This window comes from Chamaea fasciata, unplaced genomic scaffold, assembly GCF_029207755.1.
Source record: "Chamaea fasciata isolate MVZ Bird 193981 ecotype frontalis unplaced genomic scaffold, bChaFas1.0.hap1 SCAF_8, whole genome shotgun sequence".
In the NCBI taxonomy this organism is placed as follows: Eukaryota; Metazoa; Chordata; class Aves; order Passeriformes; family Sylviidae; genus Chamaea; species Chamaea fasciata.
Genome location: NW_027094093.1, coordinates 8,048,245 through 8,069,063, shown reverse-complemented (window position 1 = coordinate 8,069,063; position 20,819 = coordinate 8,048,245). Strand labels below are relative to the sequence as shown.

Sequence of the window (20,819 nt, the reverse complement as noted above, 5' to 3'; positions counted from 1 at the left end):
TCCTCTGCACGTCACCTTTCCCATAACATGTAATTTCTCTTTTCATCTTCCTCGAATCCTCTTTTATTTTGTACCTGAGCAGTTCATTTTGCACCTGAGCAATTCCCCTTCTTTACTGCCACGTGCTCAATTGAGCTTAGTTTGCTCCTGCTCCCTTCACACTTTCTCACCCAGCTGCTTTTCCTGGGTGATATTGACCCAACATTTTCTTCTCTTTCACCTATGGAATTCTTTAGCTCCTACGATCTCTGGAAGGGGAATGGAGAATACAATCATGGCTCCCTGGACTGCAGATCTTGGGACAGAGCCCTCCATGGGACAGGAGGGTTTCTTTTCCCACTTTCAATCCTGCTACCGGCTGTCCATGTCCATGCACACTGTCTTATGTTATTTTTGCACTTAAATGATAAAAGAAGAAAACAGGAGAATGTTGACTTGTAAAGGCTGGCACTCCTCATGGTTAAGAGTTGATTTTGACCACTATCTTGATTGGAACAACAAAGCTTCAAAAACCCTTCCAGACAATTTCAAGCCAGTATTTTTCTCTTTGCCTGATATCAAGCTGGGATCCAATATTTTTCCTTCCTTTCACAAGACAAAAAATCTTAACATGGAAAACCTTCTAATGGCATATGAAAACTCATTCCCTCAGACATTCTCTATCACTTAGAAACTCAAATTTTCCTTTTCCTCCCCTTTTGGGCCTCTCTAGAAACTTCATATTCTGCACAAGAGAGATGGAGAAGAACTGCTCATTTCCAGGACAGCCTCTTCCCTTCACCCACATGCCACAGGGTTATGGCATCAGCGGATGCTGCATCAAAGGACATTGCCTAACCATGTGTACCTTTGAAGAGGGTCTAGACATCCTTCCTTAATCTGCCAAGCTAGAGCTATTTTCTAACAAACGTTTCTTGGCTTCCCAATTCTCACCCCACAGAACCATATCCATGGATCCCAGGTAAATAAGCTGATTCTTTGCTTAGTTAGGCGCTGACTGTTTCTGCAAGGAACATTTTCCTCCTTCTCACAAACCAAGATCTCGCTGTGGGCACTTGAGGAAAAAACAGGCTGCCCATTTTTGACAAGGCTAATGACAAATGTTTCCTGACAAACAAGAAGGCTGAAACATAGAAGTAGGATTATGAATGAAATCTTTGTAGCCCCTGTAGTGAGTCAAGAGAAAAACCAATTCATAGAGTGGCGCACTGCACACTTGAAGCCCTCGAAAGCTGTGTAAAAGCAGAGCTGCTGGGGAGGTTGGAGCTTGTTATCCATCCTGAAGGAGTGGTTGGATGCGCCCTGGAGAGCATGGATGGGCACAGATCCACATCACCCAGAGCAATGGGTGTCACAGCTGTCACTGTGTTTGAGCACCTACCAGCTCCACAGGTTAAAATGCTCTTTTCATTTATAAACATAATAAGGAATTACTTTTTTCTACAGCAAGTCATAATTGCTAAATAAAAATACCATTGTATGGACCTAAAAGAACTTAATATTGTTACTATTTGCACTTCTTAGATAGAGTTATATGAATTGCATACACAAATAAAGAGATGTATAGCATACACACTTTTCTGTACCCAAAAGATGCGTTTGATTAATTGTAATACTCTGATTTTTCAGGTCACAATATCACTTCCTTAGCCTTTCAAAACCACATTTTTTTCAACTATGTGTTTAACACAACTAGGTCCTTATTTATTAGGAAATGAATTTCTAAGGATGTGAACCTTCATATGTCAATTTTTTTCATCATTCTTACTTCTTTTTCATTGACCTCTTTTGCTGTTTTGTTATTTTCAGAGCTGTGATCTTGCTGCCTTACAGCGAAGAGGACGGCTCCAATGAGGAGCAGAAAAAGGCCATCTTTCCCCTGTTTTTGCACTGCTAGTTAGAAAAGATTGTTTTCAAGACAGAAGCAGAGTCTTTCCTCAGGGCCCAATTTTTCACACTGTGAATGCTCACCTGTCATATATTATTCAAGAGTATCAATAAAAGCTGTGGAAATTTTAAATATGTCACGACGACTGATAATTTTACATTAACAAGGAAATAAAGGAGATTTATCTACATTTTTACGAGCTTGTCATTCAGTTATGCTACAGTAGATGGCATCCTTCAACAGAAAGAAGACAAAAATTTGAAGACATATGGATATAATGACATTCATATCTGCTTCTAACTTTCTGGACATTGTTAAATGAATTAAGAAATAAGCTTTGGGGAGCTGCAATGAAAACTGCTGTGGTCTTTGGCAGAATGAAAGAATTAAGTATATTTCCAAAGGAAACTTACATCTGGGAAGACTTAGGGTGTTAAAGACACCCCCTCTGTGCTCAGATGTAGATCTGTGTGTCAGCATGTTATGACATAATGCATTTTGCATTGCCCATAAAGATTAACCGTTACCTCCAAAATCCTTTGGAAAGCTGATTTGTGCTAAAGCACTAGAGAGTAACATATAGGAATAATGAGGTTATAAAAAAAGCTGACTTGTCTGCTTCTAGACTTGTGCTGTAACAGCCAAATAATTGCCTTAGCCACCTCTTTCTTATTGAGTCCTAAACATACCCATTAGCCTTAGATTTAAGAAATATTAGAACTCAATAGTATTTGTCTATGGCAATGCACAATCTTATTCTTCCTCCCAGAGCCCTAAATATGATGGCTATACAGCACTTCACCTCTATGGCACTTACTGCAATGCTTTGTTGGAAGCCCTGTCAATCTCTAGTGTGCTGTTAAAAAAAATTAATATTTGAAAGCCTGAATTAATTTGAAATTATGCTGTTTACCGAGCACAGGTTTTGCTGGGCTTAGCACTTCCCTGGGCCAGACTAAATTGTGAATAAAATTTTAAAAAGGCAAGACAATAATTGTTGTATGCTGACTTTGAATTATTTCCCATTCTAGGAAGACTGGCAGCTGTCCATAAGCAGACCAATAGTGCAAGCTGAAAGGAAAATCACAACTTAGTTCCAAAGGACCTATAAGTCGGGTACACAGAAGAGCCCAAATGTGTGCAAGGAAAAACAGAGATGGTCATTGTCATGTGGCCTGAAAGCTGACAGATGTCATATGGGACTTCATCCCAATCCCAGTGAAGTGGAGTTCGTTATCACATGAGAATCTGACCTACTCTGTAGTTGGTTTTGGCTTCGCATTTGTGCAAGCACCATGATCGTGACTTAACCACAGTTTTATGGCCAAAGGAAAAAATTTCCTAATAGTATCCTCAAAAACCACAGGCTTTTCCACTTCGGCCAAAGCCAATGTCCAGCTATTGCATTAGTAGCACTCACATATCCCATTTCCAGAGATGTGACTAAAGGGTTAGAAATTAAAAAACATCTTGAACTTGTCTGGTTCTGCCTCAGAGAGGGCAGTAGTCCACACTGGGGTGACTCACGATCCTCCAGCAGCTGCCTGATGATGGCCTGGGAAACAAAACTGAGGAGCTTTGGTCTGTGAGAATCTGATCACAAACACAATGAGTCAAACAAACAACAACTGCTGTATTTAAAGTGGATCTCGTAAAGGCTAAAGCACCAAGGTGAAGAAGGCCTTGCCTCTAACTTTGACAGAATCCAAAGCCTGATGAAGTTAAGAAGGGCATTTGTGTTACTTTTTTAACCGTACAAAATCTGTGCTTCCTCACCCTGACCTAGTTTTGGTCATTTGCTTTACAGAATGACTACTTCAAAAATTGTTTTACATTTCTTCTGTAGTAAAGACATCTGATAACTTCATGCCCCAGCACTGTCTGATCGATTGTTTAAGCAAAGGATGAAGCAGAAGGGAGATACGCTATTTTCAATAGAAATGCTATCATTCTCCCCTACTGGAGTAGGTGGAGGATTCCACCCCAGCGTGTGCAGCAATGCTGCTTTTCCATTTCCTGAGCAGAAAAGAATGCCTCGGCGTCTACCTAGAGGCAAATGGTTTGTGCTCCCTGTCTGGTATGACGATGGTGTTTATAAGAAACCCAAACACACTCGTTCCATCCCGTCATTAGTAATGGAAACAAGCGGACTCTCATAATGAATGAATTGGCAGGAGGAGCCAGGATGGCCTGGTTTGTTGGCATGTCAGGTCAGTGCTGAGTACACCAAAGGGCTCAAATCCTGTCTGGGTCACAGGAATTGGGAAAAGGGGTAGAAAAAATGGAAAAGAAATGGTTTAACAAGTTGGGTTTTTTTCCAACTGCAAGGCCTTCAGAAATTATCTCAGCTGGAATTGTCTAAATCAGCTAGTTGATTGAATCCATTTCACACAGTGCATGAGGACAAAAGGGCCAGTTTAGGTATCCATACCTGTTAGGATATTTTCAGGTTTAATGAAATGATGTAATATTTTGTAAGGCTTGTCCGCATGTGATTTGAGGTAGTGAAACCTCCATTTATCAAACACTTAAGTGTGGATTGTGAAAAACCAGAGTGGGTCAACCTTAAAAATCCTTTTGTTGTCTGTGAGCTCTAGAAGGAAGAACTGCTATCAGGTGGAATGGAAAAGAAGCGTGAATGAATACTTCACAGATTTCCCAAGTTTCACACCAAAAAGGACAGCTACATCCCGCGCTTCTAGAATGAAACCAAAGCTTTCTTACTTCTAGGGATGCTTGTCTGCCAAGAAAGCTGACGTTTGAACAGCTCTGCTGCTGCGCCAGTCCCAGTTTTCCCCTCTTCTCAGATGCAGAGTAAGAAACAGAAAGCTGCTTAAAAGAATGCTGGTTAAGCATAATACTTTACTTGTCTGTCAGAGGTCTTGCAGGATGGAGCCATGTGCTGTTTCACTGGCAATGCACAGAAGAGTCTGGATCCTCAGGTAAAGGATCCTTGCATCACACAGCCAAACTGTCCTTGCTTTGAGACCCACCCAGTCTGTATGTCAGAATACAAAATAAATAAGAGAAAAGCAGGCCTGCAATGGTACAAACAAGCACTTGCATTTTAAACAACTCATTCCCTTCATTTGTCTTTATATGCTACAAATGCCACAACTTTTCTGCAGCCTTTAAAAAGTTTTAGAAATACCAGGATTAGAACATATCCTAAGCATATATGTTACCAAGTAAAACATAAAAGGCCTATTTCCGCGGCACATTATTAGCTTTTTTCCTAATCTTTCAAAGTGTGATTTAAAAACTCTAATTTTTCTGCTTTATCTTCAGAGGCCGGTTGTTCTTCTCAAAAGGTAATGTGGTCTAAAGCAGGTGATTCTGTCACACTGCTCCGTCTCAACATTTATGTTTCACCAATTGCTCTCTTTGAGCACACATGCTGACTCCCTGAGATGATGTTCTTCATACAACTTCCAAAACTCACCCTGCCACAGCAGCACAAGGAAATAGTCCCCAGAGATATCCCATCAGAGATGTTGTTACACAACAGCCTCACTGCTTCAGCTGGTGTCTGGTGTGAGAAACTGTGGCAAAAGAACTTGCTTGTTTCAGGACTGGTAATAAGCAAACAAAGTGCAAGGCGGTTTCTTTGCTGTTTTAACTGGGGAGGGTTGTTTTTGGTCAGAACTGTCTTTTTAAACTGAGTCATACAAGGGGCAGAATAGAGCGGACTGCCCTGTATCTATCACCTTGCTTCCTTCTTGGGGCTGCCCAGAGAAATGTTGACTGTCTGTTCCTGAACCCATAAAAGTCATTTTGAGGAAGAACTTCTGCTGGATTCAAGAGACAGTTATACCCCTTCTGTTCTTAGCTATTCCTTGACAACATCATGGGCCAAATTGTTTTTGTATGGGAGGAAGATATTCCTGGATGACAATCTGTATAGAGATGTTTCTCGGATTTCCTCTCCAGCGTCCGCTCTCAACAGGCTGACTCTGTGACTCAAATATATTTATGCTTCTGTCTTTTTAGTAGAGATCAACCTCTTTTTGCCATAAGCTGCAGAATTCAGATAATTGCTCCCTGATGAAGGGTAATCACTGCCTGGTCAGAACCTCCCTTGATTTTACTGGGCTTTGAATCAGACCTAAAAAATGTTAGCATCTGATCATTCTGGTGGTAACTGAAGCTCTTCAGTGCCTGACAGATCAAATCTTTTACTAAGGGTAACATTAGCATTAGACCAGGACACAAAGTAAGAAGATACTTCATCATAATTCAGTGTACTCAACGCCTTTTAGAGGGACCATTGCATCATACTTCAGCTACTCTTCAATCACTGGTAAAGTGCCTGTGAGATTTTTCCATCCCCTCTGTTCTTACATTACGATATTTTTTGGCACATCACCTTTTGTGCCATGTAGTGTCATGCTAAAAATAAGCAGCAGGCTGCAAGAACTTCATTTGTGGCTATTTAGTTGTAGTGCTGGCATAAATTCTGATACTACCCTGCAATAATATGATTTTAATGTGCTTCTTATCTTTAGAGTGAATGGTACAAAATTCTTGCATAAAAACCAGTGTCTTAAATTAAGCAAAAAATGGATATAAATTCAAGCTCTAATATGATTTCTGATGATTTAATGGATTTATTAGTTTCCTTAAACATGCATCCTGCTCATTCCTTGGGCAGTCAATGAAGACTTCTAGAGTCAGAATCCAAGTGTCAAGGCAATGTTAGTTTTGAACACTTGACCACTTCCAATTGTATTCCATAAGAAGCTGGCCTAGCATATTTCTAAAGAAAAGCAATGGTTCAAGCTCAACATTGCTAAGATCAATAATTAAGGGGAAAAATTTACTAAAACACAGCACAAAACTTAGCCAAATTAAAAAAAAAAAACAACAACCCTAAGGCCTAGCTCAAAGACATACTTCTACATTCCTGGTTTTAACTAGGACCAGGAAGAGTTTATAACATTGGAGGGTTCTTTGAGACATTTCTTGCAGTAGGTCTGTCCTGGGAAGAATAAAGAAAAAACTGGAAAAGTCATTGTGAACAGGTTTCCCAGACTTTACAACCACTCTGATGGATCCAAAAGATCATGAAAGGGAGGATCAGCTTTTGATCTGATAAGAGAAAAGGAACAAATTGAAATTGTTAAAGCTTGGTCCACATAGAACCTCATTTAAAACACTGAAATACAACTACTTAATTTAATTACGCTTTAAACATCTGGCATGATAAAACCTAAACACTGCGTGGGGAAATATGTATGACTTTTGTTTTACATTGTCTAAATTTGTAACTAAAACAATTTTTGGCTGGTAATTAAAATTTTGAGTGGGACATGATCCTCTCTTTCCCCTCAGCTCTGTGAGACGGCTAACAGATTTATGCAACGCTGTTTCTGTGGTTTGCCTTGGAAGAGATCAGCCTGATTCAGTGCTTCTCTCCTGAGGCTGAAGCAGATGGGAAATGTTACAATGGCAGTATAATACATGTGGTAATATCATTTATATTTTCAGATACCTTGGACAAAGTCACCCCAATATAACTCCACAGCCATAATGAATTTACATCTGAGATGAGTAAAGCAGCAGGGGGGCAAATTCTACTCTGGCCTAAGTCCCTGCACAATTTTATTGGTTTCCCTGTAATTTCAGAAGTTGGAAGAAAATGAAGGATTTGGTTCTTGCATTTCATATTCCAGTGAAGGATTAAAGTGCTCTGGCATACTGTCTAAAGAAAAGAATCATATCTTTGGCTGCCAATAAATTAAGGGTATTTGTAATTCAGTAGGTTGTGGTGGGGTTCTGAATGCATAGAGCATCATTAACCTAGTTTCATCTGCAAAACAGTTTGTATTCATTCATTCCTTATTCCAGTTTGTACTAATTCACCCCACATCCATTTTGGACAGTTTGTTGGATATGGATGGCAGTATTTGAAATTCTTCTTAATCTGCCTCATAGAGGATATTAAATGGCTATTTGTACACTGGATACAACGCTCTTATTGTCAGCCTCCTAGGGCTACTAAAGTAAGTATTGTGAGGCTTTTCTCAGGGTACCAAAGACAACTTAATTTTGGAGACACTTTTAAATATCAAGTTCTATGCCTGGCAATTTTTCAAGCACAAAGACCTATGGATCTTCTTAACTAATTCCCTTGTGGGGTGAAAATTCACACTTTTGGTGCAGCAAAGATCCTGCAAGCAGAGAGCTGGCTTTTAATTAATATCAGAGGTCAGCAGCCTTGCTACTGAAGTGGCTGCCTGAGGCCTGGCACACATTTAGCTCTCCCTGCTCTGTGCAGCAACAACCCCAGCTGGCACAGGGTGAGAATAAACAACACCACATAGCCCAGGAGGGCTGGAACATCTGCAGCAGACACAAAACCCGATCCAGCACAGTTTATCTGCTGCAGCCCTTAAAAGGTATGAGTGGAAGAGCTGGAGCCAGAGAACACCTGATAAATAAAAAGGCTTTGTACAATTCACTTTTTTGATTCTTCACTGAAAGACATTTACAGCAATCTTTCTCTCTTCAGCTGCTCTGAAATAATCAGTTGGACTTGAAAACCTCTCTTCTTTCTTCTCCCCATTCCTCCATATTAATGCTATTCTGTTCATACAAAAAAAGAGGGAGCTACAAAGAGGACCACCCTGCCAACAGCTAAGCCACCAAGAGCCTTGGAATATTGTGCAAAGAATCTTCAAAATGTCTGAGCAGATTTCAATTACTCTTTTCAAAGATTTGCAATTCCCACTACACAGCCCATTGTTTGCTTTCACTAGGACATTCTTCTCTTAAACAGCTGGCACGGGATGACTACCGCTCTGTAGGGAAACAAGTAAATGTCGTACAGTAGATTTAAAGACAAAACCAGAGAAGATGTAGGTTGGTTTTTTTTTTAAGAGGCTCTCATGAACATAAAAGTGTTTTCCAAGAAAATATGAATCCTATTTTTGATGCTTATAGCTGAAGGAAAGCATGGGGGATGCAGTTTATTCTCCTTTGATGCTCAGCATGGCTATTACAGTGAACATCAAAGGAACAATGAGCAATGCTTCCCATATTTCCCATTAACTCTGTTCAGATGAGCAATTATTTCTGTCTCATCTGTTTGAAAAAAGAGATGCAATTTAGTTCTTGCTTATTTTCTTGAAAGAAAATGGAAAGAAGCAAAAGAGAAGAAGCAGCACAAAGGGAAAGAAGAGGGGAAAAAAAGACGTTTGCTGCAGACAGCCTTCTGATGCACTGACTTGGTCACTGGGCGTGAACTGCAGGGAGCTTCAGTGGGAACTGATTATGTCCAGGAGTTTTCCAAGAACTGCCAGAGCTGAATTGCTGTGGGAAGTATTTTCCAGACACAGGCCATCCTTTCATATCTACTGCTGCAAAATGTGCCCGGGATGTCCCTGCGATTCTGCTGCCCTTTGCAGTGCCGGAGTTGGGAATAGGGGGGTGCCTGAGGCTGCCCTAGCAGCCCAAGAAAGGGTCGCACTCAGGAGGAAAGGTTTCACCTGATGGGAGAGCAGAGGTGCCTGTGCCACCCTCCAGGGTGAGATGCACAGTGACTTGAATGAGAAATCCAGCAACAGAAAGGGATGTGTCTACAGTGGCTGTGGATAGCTTTGCATCTTGCTGAAGGCCAAACTCTGCTAAAGTCTTAAATCTACAAGTCATATCCCTCATTTCTTGGCAGTCATTTGGGTGCCCCTTTAGCTGTAGTAGAAGGCCTAGGCTTTCAAAACAAAAAAGCACATTCGACTTTGAAATATATATATATTTTCATTACCCTCACATTTTTCCTGTTCAAAGTCCTGTGCATGCTTTCTCCTTCCTGGAAGACATCTCTTCATGGAGTACTTGTGTGAATCAAAGCAAGACAAGAATGTGCAGACATTGTTAAAGGAGGTACCATTTTCATTCTCACGTCTGATAGTTCATGTTTAAATGAAGGGTTTGACATAAACGGGGGAAAATGGAAGTAGTCTCTGAGCTAATCTGAAAGGAATCTCCTCTGCTAAACTAAACAAAGCCAGAAGTCCCAGAGCGAAGTTTATCCAAACTAAAGCCAACAAACGGTTGTTGTTGGAGGGGGTTATATCATGTTTTCCATTGTCATGTTGACATGAAACAGGCAGAGGCTTCCACTTTGCAAACTCAGGGACAGGATTGGCTCTGAAGTGAAAATAAATAAAGAGAAGCAGTGGATGGAAGTAGGCTAAGTTTCCTCAAATCAAAATTCAAAGAACCCTTCCTATGAAAGAGAAGATGAGAAAAAATAATGACTGCTTGAAAATATAAATGAAAAATATAATGTACTATACCTCTGTGTGAAAGATGAGCTACTCTACTGCCAATGGTGGATCTCATTCCTCCTTGCACACTTCCAGCATTTAAGATAGGGTTAGCAGACCTCCCCCTCTCTCTCTTGTACTTACAGAAGAGACTTTCTGCTTCCTGTAATTTGTGATTTTTTACTGCCTATGGAGGTTCCCTCTTGATTAACCACAGTCAGGAGCAATGCAAGGGTTGATATCTGAATTTTTTTTATACTATCTCAGAGCCATGCGAGAAATATTAATAGCGTTGTCACCACATATAAATATGTAAATCTTACTTCCCTGAAACAAAGTCTGACTGTGTTGAATGGAGAAAAATCAGGAAATTCTGTGGGAATTCCTTACAGATTTTTCCAGTGACAAAACGTCTCTTGTCAGGGAAGCCACAGAGACGACAGAAAGGAAAGCTTCATGAACCCTGCGCATCAAAAGATTCAATGGAAGAAAGAAAATCCCTAGAGACGAAGCTGTCCTGGAGAAGTCACCACGGCTGTGGGAAGCTGCCAGCAGCGAGCCACCACACAACACCTCTGCCACAGGGACACCACTACTGTGACAAACATGGCCCCAAAGAGCCAGCCCTCCAGGAGGGACCCATGGCATCCCCTGGGCTGCAGACACTGAGGGCCAGGGGCTGCAGCATTCTCTGCACCCAGCCACACTGCCCTCAACAGCCTGACCTGAAGCTACAGAAGTAAAATAACACTTCTTGTACCCCTCCTGGAGCAGGAATCACATCTGTGCCCAGTTCTCCTTCTGTACAAAGTGTATTACCATAGATATGTGGAAGGAGGGATAGGCTGGTAAAGTACTGCAGCAGGTAAATGATGACACTAATTTTTTTTTTCCATTTACGGTTGAAGGTTATTTATCATCTGCCAAAAGCCAAAATCAGAATGTCTCAAAATTGTAGACAATTGGTGGTAGATACTGAACCCTAAACCATGTTAAAGTCATGTAATCTACAATTTACCAGGCTACAACATGGAGAATGAGCTAACAGTAGCAATGCTAAATGAGAACAAATTTTATTATACCTTTCTCAAGTCTGTTTTATTTTTTTGGGTGATGCCAATGATAAATTGAACTGTGCTCCATCATATCAAACTGCAATGATGTAGGACTCTAATCCAGTCACTTTAGGACCATAAAACCCCCTGTTTGTTAACAACATATCTTTGCCATTGCCAACAATTTCCCTTTTCTTAACTGAGATCTTTTGCCCAGTTTCTTAAACAAGTATGACTAAAGGACAGCATAATCTGGAGTATTAATGGTATGACCATTGCACTAATATCTGATTCTGTGAGCCTTGACAAGTTATTACTCCAAACCAACAAATTAAATCTTGCAACTCTTACAGCAGCTGTGGCTTGCGCTCCTCAGCAGACTAGAAACCTACTACAGAAACATCAAGAGCAGTACGGTGCTCCAGGTGCTCGCTAGCCTGGGAAAGTGCTCTTTGTTACTGTTTGCCCTTCCTGGTAGGCTGAACCTTTCAACTCTGAGGAGGCTGCTTTTAACCCCAAGTGCTAAATGCTGCTCTGCATCGTTTCTGTTACCGAACCTCAACGTGCTGTCCCAATTACAAGGGCAGGTATGTCCCATTTTCTGCAGATTTCTTATTAAAACAAGGTGCGAACAACACTAGCACATAACTGGGACAATGACTACTGGAACAGTGTCAGTCTGGTTTCTCACCAGCCTGTGGAACAAAAAAGTGATGGTAATTTCTTTTTTTTGGAGGAGGCAGCATTAATTACAACCCTTCACCAGCTGTTTTGTAAGGCTGGCATCAGCAGAGTTTGCAATTGACACCTGGCTGCCTATTTCAAACCTCAACACTTTGGCAGGAGCTGGAAGAGGAAATAGGATCTGCTTGTAATCTGCAGCACTAAGAGGAGAGCAAACGTAATGCCTCTGACTGAGGCATCAACAGCGAGTTTTGTGCCAGCAACAACACCCTTCTACCTCTGCTTCTTCCCCCTGCAATAAAGCAGTGGATGTTTCCAAGTCCTCTTTCAGAAAAATCAGCCTGTGTAGATTTGGTGATTTGGTCTCAAGTCAAAAACAAATCTGGAAAATAATGAAAGGGTTATATTATAGTCTCAGTTTCCTAAGGCTAATGTGTTCCAGGGGTGTGTGATATAAAATGTGTTTATGAAATTTGTCATATTTCCAAGAACATATATATATAATGTTTGGAGGGGGGTGGATTCCCCAGGCTTTCATTTAGCATGATTTTTCCAGACCAGAAAGGAATGTTTCAATTTTCCTAAGTATAACCTTGTCTGCCGTGAGCTTGGTAAAAAATAGTTAGGAAAAATGGAAGGAGAGGAGTAGACCCCTGATATTTCATTACTTCACATAGCCCAGGTTACTTATGATGGTTAATTATCTCTTGGCACACAGACATGCCTCATCTGGTTTTACTGTCAAAACTCTGGAGGGGGACCTTTCTGTGTGACCAGAACCTTTGAGCAGAGATAGCTCTAACTGTTGTTAGCATTACCCTTAAACTGGAAATTTATCAACAAGGAGCACATGTGTGCAGTGTTCCATACAGCCAACTGCTAAACATGACAGTCTGGCAGTCTCACAAATAAACTACATCTGTACAGTACCCATCCACTTCACATCCCATCTAATCCTTCCCAGTTAAGAAAAAAAGAAAGTAAAATGGCCAAATCAGCTGTTTGCAAGTTTTCCTAAAATATAATTCTTTTCTCAGGGATCAGAAGTGGGTGCTCAGCAGGAAAAGTAATTTGCATGCTGCCTCTTGAAACCTACATGTAATGGTTATATATCATTTTAAAACAGCAATTTGCAACTGAAAGTAAAATGAAAGGTCAATAAGTCTTGTAAGAGAGATTTTAGCATTCAGCCATTACCTCAGAAATGAGTTTCCTGACCAAACATCCAAGATAATACTTGCATTGCAAGGAAAATACTAAATTACCTTAGAGCAAAAAATTATTTGGAATAATACGGAAGAGTTCCTGGCATTGCTGTCACACTGCTTTCAGAGTAGTAGAGTTTTCCTAATGACCTCAGCGAAGTTCCTCAAGGACTGGGTTGTACCTACGAGCAGTGTCCCGCTCTGGCTGACAGAGGTGTCCTTTAAGCATAACAAATACAGCTGAGACAGGCCCAAATCCATCTGACTTCCCTTTTGGCACTGATGTGAGGGCGCCGTGGATGTGCTTCCTTTGTAGGCAGTGGAAACTGCCAAATACCTTCAGTCTGTCTAGCTAAAATTTATGCTGTCTTCTGGATGTAGCTGTCATGATTGCCTCTACAAACTCAAGATAAATGGGATGGATGCAGGCTGCAAGGCTTAGCAAATGCTTTCACAAGTTGTTCTCGCTGGGTGGAGAAGGGATTTCTTTCCTAAAGAAACAGTCTAAGATCTTACAGTTTGGAGTAGTTCAGTGTGCAGGATGTAAAGGTGCCTTTTAAAGGGTGGAACCGAATATACTTTGGTGGACTCTGAATCATGTGTCCTGTCCCAAGTGCTGGCTTCATGTCCTGTCTGCCCATCTTGAACATGGGCAGGGCTTGAAAGCCCTGACACACATCAGAAAACCTGGATTGTGTCAAGGTGATTTCACCTCAAGGCAAAAAACCTCCTGGTGGGTTACAGGGACATAGAGCTTTTGCTCACAGAATTCACAGAATATTCCTGGTTTCACAGCATCGGGATCCCAAGCTCTAGAAGAGGTTTAGCCCGAGGTTGTACTCAAATCTCCATTCCAAGCTATTACAGCAAGACAAAGAAACACATAGCCCAGGGGTACATCTGACTACCCTAAACTCAGTGTACACTGAGCAGTTTCCTTAATATCTTGCCAAGTCTTGTCTCCTGGCAGGCTTTCCCAAGGAAAATTTTATATTGACTTACATTTGATACTAACCATATAAACATTTTTCTTGACAAGAGAGAGCATTTCAGCATGTCTGGAAATTCTTTTTTCAGTTGTGGAAAATTTGGTTTCCTAGTCCATTCCCTGCCCTGCACATGAATTAGTGGTACAAATAATCAACTCCTTCAATTATTATTTTCTGTGAGAAAAGGATACTCAAGTGTGTGGAAATAAACATTCTGAAGTGAGGAGACAATCCAGTTTTTTAAGGGATAGCTAGTGATTTATCAGTCTCTCTGTGTAACCTCATCCCTGTAAATAGTATGGAAGTCGGCCCAGTTAGGAAATGTTACAACACCATGAAACAGGAATGTGGCAGAGAAATGAGAATACTCAATTACACTTCATTTGTATATTGTTCTTCTACCCAAAATTTACCATTTATTGAGTCAAATATATGCTGCACCTCAGAAATGTCCAGGGATATGACTAGAGCTAGGGAAGGAGACCTGGCACTCAGGAGGGGTTTGTTCATGGAGAGAAATAAATTTGATGTTCCTTCTCTTTATATTGGATGGTCTCTTAGTGCTTATCCCTCTGATGATAGACACAGTTATGTAGAAGAACACTTACTGCATGTTAAATATAAACAATATTGTCTACTGCTGTAAGCAGAGAAAACTCACAGCCTACATTTGCTCAAATTTTATAATCACTGCATTTTACAATCTTTACCGAAGATTATTGGAGAGAGAGTTTGTCTCTCGGCAAAGCAGAAACAGAAAAGGATCAGTGCACAGTAAATTCTGTTTACTCCCTACAGAATATCTGTATATACATTGGTTGAGTTTTTTTTATACAGACGTTTAGGCTTAGCCTGTCTGTGCTAGGTGAGGCAGGCTGGTGCTGCACAGGCTTTTGCCTGATTTGCTCATGCACAGATCCTCCTGAGCTCCCAGTTCTCCAGTGCCAGCAGGCTGTTCCTGGTGGACTCAACACTCACCCCTCCGCAGAGCTCCCTGTCCAGGTACGGTGAGGCAGATGGGTTTGCCCAAATAATCGTTTTCATGATGTGTGTCACACAGAGCAGTGCAGGGTGTGATTTTAAAGGCATTTGGCTTTCCTTTACAGCAGTAGAGTTTCTTTGGCTGCTGCCTATCAAGTTAATGGTAAGGCTATTTCTTGCTTCTCTGTAGGAACAAATAAATTGCTAATCTTTCTTATTTACGGGACAAAAAAGTGTTTTATCTTAAGGAAGGTCTGGTTTACAATATCTGGCAAACAGGAACTGAGCACATCCAAAAAAGGTCAGCTGTACTCATGGAATGTCATCTGTTTAACTTAAATACTCATACCACACTTATCTTCACCCTAGGTTGAATTTTTGTATACAAAGTACTTCTCTCCCCTCTGAATTCCATGTTCACTTGGTTTTTGGTGTTCTTGCTCTCTGTAAACACGCACACACACACACACACACACACTCGCATGGACTTCCACATACCATCAACTGCTAATCAGTCTCGTGAGGGGCTGAAACAGCCTGCAGATGCCTGTTTCAAACTATTACAGCGGAGGGAAGTAATTTTCCCTCCTGTTCTACGCCAAAGTAAAAATTCTGTAAGCTGACAGATTTTCATACATCACTCTTAAAAACTCCTTCAACAACACCGTTCCGAATTTTAAGGCTTTTTTTCTGCACGCAAATTGTTGAAAGAAACCCCCACGCTGCCAGTGTAAGACAAACAATTACAAAGGAGAACTCCAAATAAAATAGCTGGAAGCAAAGACTTATTCCTTGTGACAAAGAGCTTCCAGGCAGCACGGAGCTAACAGTTAAAATGATATTCCAAGAGTTAAAAGAAATAGCTTAGAATCTGTCTGGTGTCTGTAGCAGGGAAACAAGTAAGAACAAGAGCAAATGCAGCCAGGGCAGACAGCACTGTGCAGTCCTTCTAACTTTAAAGAAAGCAAAGCAAAGAGAAACCTTTGGGGTGATACTGCAAATCCCTGCAGCTTTCAGCTTCACCATTAAATATCTGACTGCTGAATTAGTGAAGGAAAAGTGTTCTGGTGAGATTCGTGCATACACATTTCTTAAAAGCTACTAAAATTATTGGTAAAAATAAAAATAAAATAAAAACATGAAATCATAAGAAGCTTGAATTACTCACCGACTTGTTGTGCCAAAATAACTGAGGGTTGAAACACGGCAAGAATGAGCAAAGTTACTTTTTGCACAGAGCTCATCATGTCTAAATATTAGACATGAGACTCTCTGTGCAAAAATAAAAATGGGGGGGAAGAAAAAAATCTATTCAAAATAGCAACATCAGTTGCTCCCTGCCCTTCCAGCACCGGGCCATGTACAGAACTCAGCCACAAGCATTCCCCAGCTTTGGCCTTAAATAGGAAAAAAATTGGCTTACTTTTCTTTTCCACCCCCTTTACTGAAACATGAGAAGAAGACCCATCCCCTAACAGTAAATGAATGATTAATATTTCTCTTGGCTTTGCAGAAGACTAAAAGTCAACTAAACAAGATACACAGCACATCTGGAACTTTTGTGTGCGTACGAAACGCATACTGACACTGTATATGAACAGTTAGTGTGCACTCTATGTGACATATATGCACGTGGAAAAAAAAGCCCCCTGCCAAAACCCCTGGGGTAAAGCATTTTTTAATGTTAACTAGGAGTCAATGGGTAAAGCCCAAAGAGGACTTTTAATTCTTAGTGTTCCCTAACAAAGATAAAAGGTAAGTAGTAAGTAGACTGAAAGAATCCCAGAAGTGGAGGAGCAAACCTGCAAACCTGGGTATTTTCTGCTGATGAGCAATCAGAGTTAATGAAAGGAAGGACTGAAGATCACAGTTCTGTTCCAGTGCTTTTCTCACCATTTCCACCTCGCAACATGATTTTGTGTTACCTGGGAGAAAGCAAACATTAAAAAAAATTATGAAGAGAACAAGATTGCAAATCGCAAGCATCAATCTCTCGAACGAAATCTTTTCAAGTAATTCAGTTTGATGCTGTCATTACAACATTTGAAAGGAATGCAGAACATTTTTCTTGTCCGTTTGCTCCTCAAACAAGAAGGTAGAGAGAACAAAAAAAAAAGAAAAGAAATCTTGAGGCTGCTAATGCCCTTTAAACCTAGTTATTTCTTTACTTCACACAAAATTTTACTGAGAATAAGACCAGAACACACAAACTTTTTTCCAAAGCAGATGGTTTGGGCAGGTTTTGTTACGAGTCTAGTTTTGCTGGGAATGAAGCCTTAAGAGACCCCAAAGTGCACGCAGAAAGCTGTCACCGTGGGCATCTTTGCCAAAACAATGATCAAATCAATTGTTGCTCTCAGTCAATCAGCCTGATCCAGGTCATGTCCTGCAGAAGTGCTCACTCATTGGTTCTCAAGGGTTGCAGAGATTACAGTGAGCCAGGGAATCACCCTTTCTCCCAATGATTCGTGAGTGCCATGAACTATCATCCAAAAAGGGGCCCCTACCTCTGAATGTGTCACAAAGTAAGTAGGTATTGGATCTAATTTCAAAACTTATTTGTCTGAAACAAATTTGCAGTTGAACTAAAATACCTTCTTCTGATGGGGGTCACCTGAGGTGGAGTAGGTTGAAGCAAGTATGAAGAGGTCTTAAATAATTTGATGTCACTTTTAACAAATTCTGAGTGTCTCTTCTGTGTCTTAAATGTTTATAAGGTATGAATGCCTTGATACATTCCAGAGGAATTACACACCATTTCCCCCCCCCGAATATCCCAATATTCCATGCTGTCTCTGTTGTATTGGCAGAACTATTTCCTGCAGGTTTGGATTTTCATATCCAGGATCGTATCACTTGACAGGTTAGGTTATTTGATTTATAGCATTCAAGTATCTGCAATCAACAAACAGAGAAGCAGCTCCTGTTGAGCCATCCTAGAACATGAAACAACAGGATTCAAATTTTTGGGCAAGGGCCTATAAGGTTTTCTCCTCTTCTGGAGTTATGCTCAGGACATAAGATGATAGAACAAGAAATAAATCCAAGAACCTGGATTTGTTTGTCTCTCTTCAATAGAAATGTAAGAACAGATCAAACCCTGGATAAAAACCGTTCTCAGCTACAGAAAGAGAATTAAGCTGAATTAACTGTTATTGAGATCACATGCAGATCAGTTTTCTGTAACAATGTCTACATGCTTGCCACAGTAATTGTTTAATTTTCATGAAGCCTAATGACTGTTACTTGGTAAGTGTTCACATTTGAGGAAAAAAAATTCATTCAAGGCCTCTGACTTAAAGATACTTTCATATTGAGTTCTGCAAATTTTTTATCCTGTTTGACCACAATAAACATTTCTCTAAATTTCTTAAATCTAACCTTTCAAAGGAAGAACACCCTTGGTGACTCCCTTATTTTCACTGATGCTCACCTTCAGTTTTTACACTACAAAACTTGTCCGAGGAAAATTTAAATTCTAACTTTTCTGGACTGCCCACCTTAGATATTATGCTGTTCTATAGCTAGATTGTGAACCCAAAATAACCTAGGATTTGCCACAGGCATGGGAGTATCAACATGTGTGCTTAAATTTGTACAGAAATGAATCTTGGAGTTTCTGTATAGGAGCATAAACCATATCTCTTGATGATTACATCCCATAAAACAATAACCCTTCCTTGGGTTCTGCAGTGTATTTGCTGTGGCTCAAGGAACAACACACAGCAAGGCTCAGCTACATTAAAATTCCTCATCGGTGCTACCTTCACATAATAGTGGCTGTAGATTTGATTTTATAACTCTAGTGTAAAACTCTCTGGCACTTTCCACTTACTGTCACCAGTCAATTCCTTCTGAGTGGCATTCACCATTTTGCTCACGTGGCCTGGGGAGGCTGTGGCACAGCTACATTCCTTGAATATCCTCTGCACACTTTGTGTTCAAAGCTTTCCTTTTCACATACTCTGCACAGAAACAGCCCCCCTAAGAAACAGGTTCTTGAGTCTTGCAGGCAATTTTGGATTATTTAGTAGGTAGCTCTTGTTTAATATTCATCTTCCTAGGGATGCAATGTCTTGGCATCTAGACTAAACTGGAAAAGGCACTCCTATCAAAATTGGTGCACCTTTGATGGAGGAACCTTTGGAAAGGTTGTAAAATTATTAAAATATGTTTGTGCTCTACAGTAGATACAATAAAAGATGTGTAGATCAAAACTGTTGACTACCTCTCCATCAGATGCTGGAATATTCATGCAATCTAGGATTCCTTGTGCCTGTTTGAGTCTTGTGGTTAGTGACATTCTGCCTTAGAAAGACAAATGAAAGACTTGCTTTCACATATTTATCAGGGGGCTTTTCTGGTCCACCCTGCCAGAAGGTCAGTCCTTAAGTAAGTAAATTATATAAGTGTTGCTTTAAAAGTTCCCAAAGCTCTGGCCTGTAGAATCAGTTGGCAACCGTTCCTTGTTTCCAAGAGTTTAACCTGAACTGAGAATCTTCAAATTTTACCATTGCAGTTACTCCTATGCTAGCAACAAGATAGTTATTTCTTTTGTTCTGTGTGGATTTTAATCATAGTAAAAAAATCTCCAAATTTTAAAAAGAATGTACAGTCTCACAGAAATAAAGCCCTGTGAATAGTGAAAATAGTGACAGAAAGCACAGTGGGGGGGGGGAAAAACCTAGAAGAAAAACTGAATCTAGAGCTACTAAACAAAGAAAATCCCAAAACACAGCCACATACTTCTTGTTTGACTTACTTGACCATTTCTGTTTGTGAGCTAGAAGCAATGCAAACTATGACTGATGCCCTGATGGACAATTGCAGGAATGAAGGCAGCCAGAGCAATGAAATGGTTTCATTCTTCTCCCGTCTTTCAATTACCTAGGAAATTTTATCCTAAGACAATGGGAAATCAGGGTTTGAGACCCAGCCTCTTGTTCACATGTGCTTCTTTCAGCTTTGGACATTCTCAAGCTTTCCACAAATCAAAATTCTCTCTTTTTTTTTTTTTTTTTTTTTTTTCCAGAGTTCTGTGCAGATTAAATAAAATCCTTCTTCTGAGTCATGTTGGGGAGCTAACTGTGTTACAGAACAGCTGTGAAGGCTCTTAAGGCAGAGCCAACATTATGACTGCATACGGGTGAAGCAGAGACAGCACCCACAGCCTTTTCGCTTCCCAGCAGGAGGGACAGAAGCCAAACCAGTTTAATGACCTCTGGGTGTACTGAAAGCTGGGGAAATTAGACATCTATGGCCAGGGCGTGGTTTCTCTGTACTGAACACTCACCTTCTCCTGCCTCCAGGGACGGAATCTGTTAATTCAGAATGTTGGCTCTTCGCCTTTCTGAGGATGCTCCTCCTTTTCACCGAGGTGTCAAAATTATTTTGAAAGGAATCCTTTCTTCTTGTCTCCAGTCCAGATTTCCACTGGGCAACTGAAAAAACCCCCAGATCTTCACTTCTTAAAGAAATAGCACAGTCCTATGCACCTAAGGAAGTATTTAATGAAACAGCCACAAGATTTTCTGTCAGGAGAGTGTCTCATAAAGGCTTTTGTGCTGTGCAACTTGTGGTTGTTGTACGTCAAAATAATATCAGACAGCAGAAAGTATTTATATATTTAAGAATAAACTCAGTTCTGCATTTGTGTGTATGCCTACTTTTATACAATCACAAGAGAAATAGTATTTTGATATAACTCTAAGTAACAAAAAACATGTTAAATTCATTAGAAGAACAGTCCA

At 40.4% G+C, this 20,819-nt stretch overlaps 1 protein-coding gene across 1 annotated transcript in view; it reads right to left on the bottom strand.

The window, feature by feature from the left end:
* Positions 1–16,496, bottom strand: part of COL3A1 (collagen type III alpha 1 chain) — a 48,756-nt gene extending 32,260 nt beyond the window's left edge. The window contains exon 1 of the mRNA XM_066189554.1: positions 16,238–16,496. Within this exon, the coding sequence (XP_066045651.1) occupies positions 16,238–16,316 (79 nt within the window). The 5' untranslated portion in view covers positions 16,317–16,496. The remainder of the gene's footprint in view (positions 1–16,237) is intronic.
* Positions 16,497–20,819: the final 4,323 nt, after the last annotated feature.